This window comes from Phoenix dactylifera, chromosome 16 (assembly GCF_051530095.1).
Source record: "Phoenix dactylifera cultivar Ajwa chromosome 16, Ajwa_hap1_PhDact_Kaust_v1.1, whole genome shotgun sequence".
Lineage (NCBI taxonomy): Eukaryota > Viridiplantae > Streptophyta > Magnoliopsida > Arecales > Arecaceae > Phoenix > Phoenix dactylifera.
In genome coordinates this window covers 17852723-17866161 of record NC_143205.1, presented here as the reverse complement: position 1 = coordinate 17866161, position 13439 = coordinate 17852723, and the positions used below count along the sequence as shown (strand labels likewise).

General features: G+C 37.5%; 1 protein-coding gene across 4 annotated transcripts; it reads right to left on the bottom strand.

Annotated features, from left to right (window-relative positions):
- Positions 1 to 1147: 1147 nt before the first annotated feature.
- On the bottom strand, positions 1148 to 13083 carry LOC103701085 (MATE efflux family protein). Of its 4 annotated transcripts, none has more exons than XM_088712406.1 (15): positions 12817 to 13083; positions 11437 to 11799; positions 9599 to 9741; positions 8391 to 8534; positions 8131 to 8309; positions 7689 to 7824; positions 7487 to 7583; positions 6755 to 6855; positions 5285 to 5448; positions 4989 to 5060; positions 4676 to 4792; positions 4497 to 4592; positions 4283 to 4404; positions 2710 to 2767; positions 1148 to 1500 (listed from the first exon to the last, which is right to left on the bottom strand). In XM_088712406.1, the coding sequence occupies exons 2-15, from the start codon at positions 11733 to 11735 to the stop codon at positions 1423 to 1425; spliced, it is 1806 nt and encodes a 601-aa protein (XP_088568532.1). In that variant the 5' UTR covers positions 11736 to 11799; positions 12817 to 13083; the 3' UTR covers positions 1148 to 1422. The 4 variants fall into 4 exon arrangements, with proteins under 4 accessions (XP_088568532.1, XP_008781264.3, XP_088568534.1 ...); XM_008783042.5 differs by having other exon boundaries at positions 9599 to 9768; positions 12817 to 12958; XM_088712408.1 differs by lacking the exon at positions 12817 to 13083 and adding an exon at positions 12541 to 12767.
- Positions 13084 to 13439: the final 356 nt, after the last annotated feature.

The following is a 13439-nucleotide window of genomic DNA, read 5'->3' as shown; positions in this document are numbered from 1 at the left end:
TTTTAAAAGATGGAATCTGTTGCTGGAATTTTTCTCTACACAACAGCATAGTTCCAACTGAGCTGAGCAGAGAAAGCGACTGCATCCTTCATGAGGTATTGTCCGCTCTGGGGTTCAACGCGCTCCTCACGGTTTTGCCCTTTAAAAGGCACCTTGTGAGGAAAGGACTTTTGCCCTCCATTTAAGGCGCAGATCTTTTCGCTACTTAGTCGATATAGGACTAAATTCGGACCCTCCCACAACACAGCCCCTCTAGCGAGAAGGTCCTGGGCCAGGTTTTTCCCGACGCAGCCCCCCAGTCCTCATGGGGGGAGGGTACCCCTTCCTGGCACGCCATCTGTTGCCAGGATTTTTCCCTGCATGAACCTCAGAGCGGACAATACCTCGTGAGGGACGCATTCGCTTTCTCTGCGCCGCTCGGTTGGGACTATGCTGTTGTGCAGGAAAAAATTCCGGCAACAGATGGCGCGCCAGGTAGGGGTACCCCCCGAGGACCTGGAGGGCTGCGTCGGGAAAAACCTGCCCAGGACCTTTCCGCTAGGTGGCTGTGTTGTGGGATGGCCTGAATTTAGTTCCATATTGACCAAGTAGCAGAAAGGTCTGCGCCTTAAATGGAGGGCAAAAATTCTTTCCTCACGAAGTGCCTTTTGAAGGGCAAAACCGTGAAGGGCGCGTTGAACCCCAAAGCAGACAATACTTCGTGAAGGATGCATTCGCTTTCTCTGCTCGGCTCGGTTGGGACTATGTTGTTGTGCAGGAAAAAATCCCGGCAACACTTTCATATCCTTCAATCAATGCTTGCGTGGAAGCCACGCCATTTGCGTGATTCTTCTTAACCATTTTATGATGGTTTGAATGGCACGACAGATAACTTGGAATTGGAGGCGTTAAATTGTTAATTTTTAAGCTTTTGAACAGGAGAAAAAGAATAACACTTTTACTTTATTTCCTCATTTCCAAGCCATGACAATCCCTTTTTCCTGTCCCGGATAAAAGAATTGAGCAGATCCCAATCTGAACATTCAAACCATAAAAATTCAGCATCAGGAATAGGCTAGCTGATGCTTCTTTCCTGCTCTTCCCTTTCTTTTTAGGGAAGCCAGAGCATGATTAGGTTTTGGGCATGGAGGGCAGATCCAAGCGCAAATTCAAGTAGCAATATGCTCTTCCTTGTGATTAGAATAAGGAGGAATTATCACAATGCGTCTCATCAGAAGGAATGAATATTGGTTTCCAACTAAAAAAATTCCCACTTTACACATAATGCTCTGATCTTTGCATATCTCAAAAAAATCAAATACCAAAAGAACAAAAACAAATTGCAAATTAAAGTTGTCATTGTTATCCTCTAGTGAAAACTGAGACTGAACTTCGTTTCCAGCACGAAAGTGTCAGTTCTTGGTCATGGTTTATAGATGCGCTTCAATCTACAGCGAGTACATTTGCATACTCCACCTCGTCATCTTCTACTGGTACCATGGTAACTGAATCATACTGGGGCTGCATGACCAGAAGGTATCCCAAGGACATGCCAGCAATATTACCACAAAATCATCAGAAAGAAATCGTTATAATGATAATCAAATCATACAGATTGATGTGAAACTACAAGGTTACCCCTTAATCTGAAAATCATGTATTAATTTTATTTTGTTAAGCACATCGAACATCTTGTCCAAACATTATACAAGAATTTAAAAAATACAGATTTTCTTCATTTAATCTCGATAATTTTGTAAAGACGTAAGTTAACAGTCGCATATAATGGTATTGTAAGAAAGAAAAAACAACTAAATAATACTTAAGCTAATTTCCTTCATATGGTTCTTGCATGTAGGATGTTTCAAGTGGGCTCGCGAGATAGTTTCAAATATGAAGTTTTGATTACAATCCATCACCAAGAAAATTCCAGAAATAAAATATTGGTAAGGTTTTACAGGGGACAAAAAAAGTATGTATGTTATCTATCCAACTCAAGCAAGGTAGATGTAATGGAAATGTGTTTTGATACGTGCTGACCATCAAAATGTGTTTCACGAACTCAAATTTGGCAAAAACGAGGGGGTGCATGCATCAGACGTTCATAACCATTATGAAGTTGAGGTGGATGTATCGAAGAGTGAAAAGCTATGCACATTCATAAGCAAAGAACTCAAGAGGCTACAAAACAGCAAGATATTAAATGACAAGGAGAGGATCGAAAAGCTCTGAAAAATTTTCTACTTGGAAAGTTCTTAGGAAGGAAAGGAGGAGCTAACAACTGTCAGCACTCAACCTTAGGGGCCTTCAGGAGGTCTGGGGTTCAAAACCTAGCGATTGCTCAAAAAAATAGAAAAGAAAAGAAAAGAGAAGAGAGAGAGCTAAAATTAGGGGTACCGTGTGACTGTCTACCACAGGCCCAGTAATGGAAATAATGGAAACACCAGATTAATGGGGAAAGTTTTGCAAGTTTTGGTCATCTTTGAAACTGGTCTATTCAAGCACAAACATCTTGAGAGAGATTTCTTCAACATCCTTCCAAAGGATTCCAGGATGTCAATAGGTTCATTTTCCAACCGAACTGAACAGAGAAACTTTATCTGATCATTAGGCTTTTTGAGCATAGGCATAAATATGATAGCTCACTAAATAAAACATGATTACAAAATATGCTTTATGTAGTAACGATAAAATTAAAGTATTAAGCGATTTAGGCATGTCATCACCTACCTCAGATTTTGGAATTTCCTGCTGTAAGAACCACCATGGACCTGTTTTCCAATATAATCTGCAAAATGAAAGCAACCAGATTCAGTTGAATCAAAATATAGATGTTGGCCACGACAAGGTATGGTATGGTTACAAATACTCTCTAAATATCTGCTCAAGAAGACAGTGGATAAAATGAACAAGAAGAATTAATTGAAAAAAAAATGGATGTCCTGTTGAAAATTAAGATAACACTATCAAACATGAGAATAGAAATTCGAGTATTGGATGTAGAGGAGGGATTCAGGAAAGAGAGAATTGACAATAGTCAAATAGCCATATGAGCTGTAAGATGAGCTAATATTTCAATGACTGATGATATCCAAGAGAAGAGTCGTAAACCTAAGCCAAGGTTTCATAATTTGATTAAAATTAATCTTTGGGCCTTTACATGAAAGCAGATGAGTATAAGTATGATACAAGAAACTTAACACGTGTAAGTATATTTGCATTACCAAATCACATACAACTCAAAATAGAGCAATCATCTGTAGGAGGTAACACTGCAAGGAGGTGTAAGTATTGATACAGATGAATACAAGATCAGATGATCCAAGTATCAGGCTTCCCAGGCTCAGTTTGGTATACAAAAGTTGTGCTTGAGCTCAGCTTGAGCTGAGCTTAACATAAGTAATTCAACCTCAGTTCATATGTTCCGAGCAAAGCTTTTATCGATGAGCTAAGCAACCTTTTACTTTTGCAAGCCACTAATGTAAATGAGCCGAGCTCTGAAATATGTTTGAGCTCAGCCATCTCCTAAATGAGCCAAGCCTAAATAAGACACCATCAAGCTGATCCCCAGCTGCTTATGAACAGCTCATATCATTGGCAGCACAAGATATCAGTCTTAAATGGACATGATGGACACAAGTCCAATTTTGATAAGTGTCAGTCCAACTCAGTAGAAGGCAAGAAATCATGATCCAGGGGCTTGTATGTACTTTTTTTAATCAATAAATATAAAAATATTTTCTAAAACATTAAGAACATTTTCTTAACTTCCACATCCAAGAATGACGAGAAAATGTAAAGCAGTACTACTTAGCAGAAACAGGAAGCAAAATAAAAGTTGATCCAATAGGGGTCAGAACTCAGAATCACCATTATACCAGCTAACATAAATTAAGATTCTTTACAGAATCTAATTTCATTTCTTGTAAACTATCATCACCATAAAAATCCAATAGTGTTCCTTTCATATGCACAGGCATGTTGGGTGATGATTTTATATACATACATGCACACACACACACACAGAGAGAGAGAGGATACATTCTGATGGTAAGAAAAAATAACCATGTGGATTGTGAACTAGGTGTATCAAGTTTGAGCATGAGTTACAGGATACAAGTTAAAAACTGTATTAGCACACTGCCTCTGCATACTAATAAGTTGCACTAATCAAACATAAAATTCATCAAGCATGAACAACCATCATGGGATAACAAACAGACAGAAGGAGGATAGAAAATGATGAATATACTGAGTGGCACAAGCATGATAGCTAATACTTCCATTAACACGCATGAATTACCTCAAAAATCCTGCAGCCATGCGCAAGCTCATGAAAAGGGTCAAGCCAGACCAAACTCCTGCAAGGCCAAAAATGGATGGAGCATATAGCAAGAATAAAGAAGATAATGCCCCAACCATCATCTGGAAAACCAACAAAACTATGTCAATGCCAACAAAAAAGTGTAAACCAAATTGACAATGATGAAGTTAGGCTTTCAGAAGGTGCAACATACCATAGAGCATGCTGAATATGAGAAATCTGAAACACCATAATGGAGACCATCAAAAATAAAAGCAAGAGCATTGATTGGTTGACTGGCACTGACAAACTGAAATACATTGGTGGAGAAAAATCAAGGAGGACCGAGAAAGAAGTCCAAGATAATTCAAATATAACGCCAAATATGCATACCAGAACACCAGTTCTAACAATTTGAAGCACTCCAGCATCTTTGGTGAATAATTCTGCAAGATTACCAAATGATGCAAAAAGGACTCCAGCTAAAGCAATACCAATAAACAATCCTGTCTAAAAGGGAGAACATGTATTGGTCAGATAGTTCCATAATAAAGTAAATCAAATTACATTTAAAAGTGTGCTTCAGTCAATAAAACAAGTCTGTAAGACTGCAATGCAAGCTAATAATATTTTAGTAATGAATTACTGGTAACTCATATTGCATCTTAACGTTCAACATAATAATACAAAACAAAAGAACGATTACCTTTAGGACGTAGTGAGTAATCTCCTTCACTCTATTGTAGTCACATTTAGCAAAAGAACTTGCAATCAACGCCTACCGATAAGCAAGAAGAGTTAAATAAACTGACAGGAATAAAAAGCAGAATCACTAAGCTAAACAAATTGATCAGCATCCACTCATGTACATGGATAAAGTGGTGAGGAATGAATTCTAAGATTTAAAGAAACCATAGTTAGATGGAAAGAATTGTTTATGCTACATGGCCATAAAGAGAGATGGAAATGCACAAGATCCAGACTTGGTAAATCTCCACCCACCTGCGCAGAAAGAGCCAATGCATCTGAAAGTAGAGATACAGCCAGCCATACTTGCAAGCAAATCTGATGAGCAGCCATAGCCAATGGCCCTTGTCGTGCAGCCATTGATGTTCCAAGGGTCATAGTTACTAAGACTGAGAGAGTTCTTCCCAGAAGCAGCCCCCCTGAGAAACCAAAATTTTCAATAATAACTTGCACTAATTCAGAGAATGAAACATAAAAAAAAGAAAGAATAAAACAGATGGGAATGGTGCGAATCTCAAAATAGACTGAAGATCTAGGTGACCCAAGAAAAGGAATCATTGAGGATACTAAATATGTAGTTATGTGCGGAAAGAAAATAGCATTTTCAGTTAACGTTCATATCAATTCACCCAATAGACAACTGAGACCAGAAAAACTGCAGCTGATATTATTTTAATATAACTGATTGTTATCCCAGTCTCATGCAACTATACTAAATACTGATTTCTGCAAAACATCTTGGTGGCTTCTTGAATCAAATGCTAGCCTCCATGATCACTAACACTAACCCTTCTAGCTCTATTCATTATTTGCAGCAAGGCTTCTACAACTCATTACCTCTAATTAATGGTCACTTGCCATTACGCATCATCTCAATGCACCACGTGGGTCATTCCTGTAATTATCCGCATTCCTACTTTACTATATAATAGATTATCATCAGCAGATACACTGTACATAATATATTGGTTCATCTCATAGTAAACTCTAGGTGTACAATCCACCTTCAGCTTAAAGTGGTTTAAAATGTTTGAGTAGCCTATAACATTAAAGGGCAAAGAGACTCGATGCCATTCAATTTTCCTTTTTTATTCAAATCTAAAAGTCTGTAGCATATCTTATGAATTTCATCCTAAAGGTTCATAACTGGATTCTATATGTACCACCCTTGTCTTGTTTCCTACTCATGAGGCATGGATCATCTGAAACTATGCACATCAGGGAAGATGCTACGAAATCAAGCAAACTCTAAAATTTCATCCTTGAGTTTTAATCATAAACAATTCTCTTCAACCTCTAACTGATCTAATGATCTTGCACAATGTCGGTTTAAATTTCATTGCACATATATTGCATCTAGCTTCTTATCTTATGTATAACAACAGCTTTTTGTTTTCATCTAGTAAATTTGTCTACAGGAATGGATTACGAATCATATGATTGAAGATGTAATGCAATAATGATGAATACATAACATTGCCTTAGATATTGCCACTAATAATCAAGCAATTACCTTGCAAGCCAGAAGTTATCTAGTAACAATAATGTTATAGAAGACCTGTTTTTTTTGGACAACAAAAAACTGTAGAGACCACATTCATAGCTATCCATGAGACAGAAACACTTGTTAGAGACACGATATCACTAAACAGCATCAGATTTGATTTCAGAATCAAAGCTGCAGATGTTTTGAACCACTAAAGTTATTTCCAATATATTACTCACCAGATTTAATATATCCACCAAACTGTAGATCCTCGATCTTAGGAGGTAATATAACAGCTCTCTTACCAAGAGACCAGAGAAGCAGAAAGGCTGTAATATACCTGAAACATTTAAAAGGTTAAAATAAGGACTTCAAATGGGTACTACAAAGAACTCTATAATACAGCTAAAATCATAAAGCAAATATACTCTTACAGATTATTCATTTATGAATATTTGGGTAAATATACCCCCTTTTTTTTTGGTACAAAAGTAAATATACCCTTTGTGATCTTAATACTAGATGCTATACAGATTCACATAATAAATGAAGATCACTTCAACATGCTACATTATATGCACCAATAATAAATATAAAACCAATGAGGTACTAAACAATTAAGATCTCATCATATGCAACCATACTGTTCTGGCAGGTTTCCAGCATTGTCCACGGTTTCAAAAACCATCAAAACAAGATAGTACAACTGGAACTGTATCTTCTAGCATGTTTCCAGCACTGATACACAGTATGCCGGCACGAGGTCCACTACAGGTATTTGAAACCTTGGATAACACAAAATTTCATGAAACTGAAAGGCAGGAATATAATTAAAAAACATCCAATGTTCATGAGCACATTTATCATTTTTTTGTCAACTCATCAGTACCTCAGAGTACCAAATTATTAAAGTTCAGTTTCATTAAGTACTAATGGAGTATATAATAAGGCTAATGGAATGTTGTACGTACTGAGATGCAATAGTAGCAATAGCAGCTCCAGTCACACCAAGCTGGAAAGAATATACGAGTACTGGAAGTAAAAACACAGCTGAAAGATTGCCAAGTCCTGCATCGATGACAAATGTGTTACTTGAAGCTACTAATTAGAAGATAAACAGGAAAGTCCCCCAGTACATATGACATATAATTTCAATAGTCTATGGAAACTTGCCTACACAAAGCAGAGGAGTCTTTGTGTCCTTGAAACCACGAAAGACACCTTGAACTGCCAAGGAAACTACAACTGCAGGAGCCCCCAAGGCCCTTAAAGAAAGAAACAGCTCTGATGGATAACGCATAGGTGAAGCCTGTTCAGAAAATGAGTTTTATGAAACAATCCTCCCCTGTAAATAGAAAACCATAAATATAAAAGATGGAACAAAGTTTGCATCAAATATTGCAAACTTAGCTACTGGGCAAATGAATGCATTACCCACACAAAAAAAAAATCAAGTTTTTATACTGGAGCAACTGCAAACAAATAATGCTTGAAATATAGAAGTAAAAGAGGTCAAGTTTTTTCTCAGTAGCAACTGTTCGCAGATAATAGTTACAAGACAGAGGAAAGAGGGGCTAATTATCCTGAAGTTATCCTGAAGTCATCAGGTACTTACAAGCGGCACACCCATCATGTTAAGGAACAAGCCAGCTCCCAAGAACAAAGCTACAGCCTCAATGGTACCAATTGCAGCAGCTAAAAGTAAGGCAGTGGACACAGAAGGTAGTCTCAGTCTCTCTACCATCTCACTGGTTACCTGTTTATCCTTGAAATTCTCTTCTTGCAAACCCCTACCTACAAAACCATTGATCTAAGTCAGCTAGGCAAAGATCCCCTCAGATTACAGTATATGAATTTTATTTAACCATGGAGCACCTGAAATAGATTGGCCAGTGACATATTTTGAAATGTCTTCTGCCACAAATGAAGTTGTGATGCTCAATAATGGAACATTAAAGAGCTTTGATATAATATTGAAGATTGACACTGAAACCCCAGCTGAAGCGAGCTCCACAGGACCTTCAGACAAAGAAGATCAAAACCAACTAAAATTGTATAGGGGTTCCAACAAATGCAGAATGCAAATATTGCATATGTTATGCACAATAGGATGATTACAACTAGACACATTATAAAGCAGTTGGGTTGATCCAGAAAAGTTAACTATCAGACATTTATGAAACAACTAACTATAAATGTATATATGTCTTATGAAATAAATATAAGCATATATATATGTGTGCATAAATGTATAGTAAAATCACCTTCGGTTAGCTACAGACTCAGTTGTCTACCCAATGAAGTAGATAATTTTGAGTACAACTGAACTTTGACTTTTTAAAAATCAATATAGCTTGTGGAGACAGCTTTATTTTAGAAATTGGACTTTTGTCAGGCCATTCCACCCTAAACTACTTAAGGACTCAAAGATACACCTCACTGAACTCAGAATCTCAGATCATAGTCCAGTAAAATATGCTCCCCCTTCAAGCAGTTATGTTTGTGCAGCTGTCTTTGTTACTAACCGCTTAAAAGCTGCCCAACTTCTGCAACAACCCAGACATTCTAAGAATAACAAGAAAACAAAATATTCAACTTCTGTTACATAGGTGTCCCCAACAAGTAGCTCAGATATACAAACTTAGAACAAGCAGATGATTGCCAATAGATGAGCTAACATTTTAATGGTTCAAATCTTAAAAAAGGCGAATTATGGTACTTGCTAACTTGATAAATCAAATCTCAAAGATGAAATAGTGAGCAGACCGAAAATCAAACTCATCGCACTCTCTAATAAGACCATCTCAATGATATCAAATTGGAGTTCTTATGAGAGAGAATGCAAGGTCCAGACTTCAACTTGATCCATCCTCTACAGTCCAACGGCTCAGTATTTTACAGTTATACCATCATGTAAAAAATAAAGAAATCTAATCACATTATCAACATACAAAGCTACAAAAATGAAATAAATAAAAGGTTAGTAATGACAAATTAATTAAAAAAAAGGTTTAATCAAAGGGAATGACACATTTCCAGCAGCATAGCAGTGCTAGAGAGCTGTTCCAGCATAGAGACAATACCTAATCCACCAATGTATGCTGTCTCCATCAGCTGTGCCAGTGGATCAATAGCTTGCCCAATAATAGCTGGTAAAGCAAGAATTATAAGCTCATTTCTCACATTACCAGGATGAAGTACACTGGCAGGACCTCTAACAAACTTACTGGGGAAAAAAAACACACGAATTACTCTGTCAGAAAAGTGAACAGTTAATCATAAATCCTGTCATAGAAGAAGGCTGCAAATATATTATGAAATGTATGAAGAATGCACTATAGCAAGCAAAATTGAGAATAGACTTTGTAAACCGTTTGCTTGCACTGTAGCAACCAAAAATTGAGAATAGACATGGTAAACCATTCGCTCTTTGCTTCACTTTTCTCCTTTATAGGCAATATGGAATTTGGGGTAAAAACCAACTCCAAATCAAGAATGGGGAAAAAAGAGACCAACATAGAGTTTACAGAAGCAGCACATTTAAATTTAAATCATACAAAAGCAATCAGCTTTTCTTTTTGTGCTCATAGCCCATGAATCTATCCATGTTATCGTGACCTTTAAAGATAACACTAATATTCTGCTACACCAACTTGCTAACCATAAGTCAGACATAGAATTCCTCTGTAAACCTGTGAATGGAGTAGTCTCCCAACTCTCAAGTATATATGATCTTAGTTATTCCTCACCAAGTTTCCTAGTGTTTTAACTTATCAAACTTTATGCTTTTTTTCCAAGATGTGCAAAAGAGTTGGTAGTTAACAACAACAACGAGAATAACAATAAAGCACTAAGCAAATCATAAAGGCCAATAAGGAAGAAGGAAAGAGGGGATGAGATGGAAGTAGGAAAGCACTGAAATTGCTCCTAAAAATTTATAGAAGAAAGAGGGAAAAGGTAAGATAAAGATAAAAGAAAGAAGCCAAAGGGTGGAAACTAATAATATAAGGAGAAGAGGGCCGGGGAAAAAGGGATGATAAGAAAGGGAACAGATAAGAGGAGGTAGAAGAATGTAGACAAAGAAATAAGAAGAAAGAAAATGAGAAAGAAAACAAGGAACACGTATGCAAGTTGCCACCCCAAAATGAATATGAAGAGCAAAAGAAGAGCAAGGAAAAAGCACATGAAGCTGCCGAGATAGCCTCTATTTCATGTATGGTGGTAATCTTCATTGTATAAAGTGCTAGAAGAATTAAGTCTTTCAGAAAGATCAATTGGGGCAAAGATGATTTTGAAAATACTGAAAGTTCATATGGTTAACAGAAATAAATTTAACCCAGTTCTGCAAAAAAAAGGGTTATATGCCATGCTCCAATCATTTTGTCGACTCCTGATCATTTTGTATTCGAGTATGTAGCAACAATCCACACATTTTAGTAGACAGCAGATCCACATGCAAAAAAAATGCTCATCATTCTAAAATAATGTTGCAGAAACTTTCATAGGAGATATTTTTTTGTTTGATATATGTAATCCAAGAAAGACTAACTAAGAGAGACCAGTTGTTGCAACAATTCTGGTAGATCATTTGGAATTCAGGACATCAAAACAAAAAGGGAGATAACATCAGTTCGGCACAAATTAGAAAGCAAACATATAATGACTAGGGTATGCATTAAGGGATTTTACATGTGTGCATGCGACAGAGAGCAACAATTTAACTGCTATCATGTGGTGAAAGATATATGTAATGATTTTGAACTGCCTAAGCAATGACATGTTGACGAAATACTGCTACATAAGATCAAAGTTGTATCAATATTGTACTATTCTATGTAAATAGCCATTAGTGATGCCCTAAAGCTTGACAAACTTAGATATGCAAAGAACAATTAGAGGTAAGAACTCATGGGGAGCTTACTCTATACCATCCTCAGTGCCATCCAAATGATACTCATTCTTCTGAGTGGATATTCCATTTACTTCATATGGACCCGTGTCACAATCTGAACAAGACTGACTCTTGACTACAGGAACAATGCGTTTTCTACATGCATTAACAGCAGAAAGAGACGACTTTGCAAGATCGATGGATAGGCAATATTCTTTCATGATGGAAGAACTAGGCAAAGAAGAATATCTCATTTTCTTATTAACTCTTCCATTGTGATCGCTGGTTTCCAGTCCAGGAAGAAGTCGACGCTGGTGAATAGCCTTCATTTTGTCAAGCTTATAAAAATTGAACAGATACAGGTACCGGATAAATTCAGGTTATCCACTGCCTCTGCAAGAAGAGAAACCAAATATTACGAACTCATTACTTTAAATCTTTTAATAAAAAGGATTTTACCCACAGATACTGGATATTAGCTTAAAGGATTAAAACATAGAAATAAACCCACAAGCCTCATCCCATCAAAATTTGGGCTTGGCTAAATGGATCCACCTTCCCCAATGACCCCTATCAAGAGCCAATTCCTGTTGCAACAAAAGAATGTCATCAGATCACATCTCAGTGCCTCCATCCAAGTCTTCACTGGTCTCACCTAAGCATTTGTAACCACTCAACCTTTATAAAAGACGGGATGCTCTCCCTCACCACTGCATTTTGACCTATACTGAGAACTTTAAACCATCTCAAACACTTTTCCCCCCATTCCTAACCATCATCTGATTTACCAATTCTCTAATACTATACGTCCGAGCTTTACCGCACATCCACCTCAACATCCTCATCTCTCCCATGCTCCTTGACCCCCAACAATTCCACTCCGCACATGCAGTATCTAAAACACCTTGATCGATAAATTGTAAAAAATTATAACATAAACGACCACAAGAGTATCTTGACACCACATAAAGAAAACCCTATCTTGATAACCACAATAATCACAAACCCATATTTTTTCCCTAAAGATTACAAACAGCATCTTGATATAAATAATCAAAAACAAAAACAGATCCTTAATAGCGTAAAAGATGGAAAACGAATAAAATTCTATAGTATAGTGGGGAAAAAAAAAACCATGACAAAAATAAAACCGACGAACTCGCCCAAGGAAACAGGACCGATTACTCCCAAACAGTATAAAGTCGTCGGATTATATCTCAACAAAGCCGGGGCGAATCAACGAGGCATTGATAAGAAAAACGCTCCACAGAGTCCAGTATAGAACCCTGCAGAAAGAACCGCATTCGAGGGAGCAAGAACGGATAGACTTCGGCTTCCACTGCCTCTAAGCCTCCGCCCACGGTCTCAAAAGAATTAAAACACAAGAAAAGTATAGATTCCACGGCTTACCCTAGTCCTCTCTCTGTAATTCTCGCTCAATTTGTCTTTCTATCGTCTTCTCCCCCGCCTCCCTCAGGAAATGAAACGGAACCGACTCGAGAGGGAGAGGAACCGAAACTACCGATGATTCGGTATGGAACGAGCGCTGGTTTTGTTTTCAAGGAGCAGTAAATAATGCCTAATTGCCGGGAGGGCGGCGGGAGCTAATAGAATCGGATCCGATTCCCGGTTTTGGACCCGACCCACGGGCTCGTATAGTAATTGCATAGAGTTCCTGGTCGGGTAATCGGGTAAGGTCCATTTATAATATGACCGAGTCCGCAGATTCATTACGAAAAAATAAACGTCTCTTTTCACATCCGAATTTAGAATATTACGTGACCCCTTCCGCAAGTAACTCCCAGGAAATGAAGAAAACCACCCTCTATTTCTATAATTTTCAAAAATCCCAGTTTCTCAATTTTGGCTTCCAAGATAAAAAAAGGAATATTCGCTGGTTTAGAGATTCGAACTTTAAGATTCGAACCAATTAATTAGCTATGCCGATCCCTACAAATAGTTGATCATGTTGAACCATGTACAACCTTTTTATTTGATCAAGACCATGCCAAATGATGCCAAATAGGAGTTTT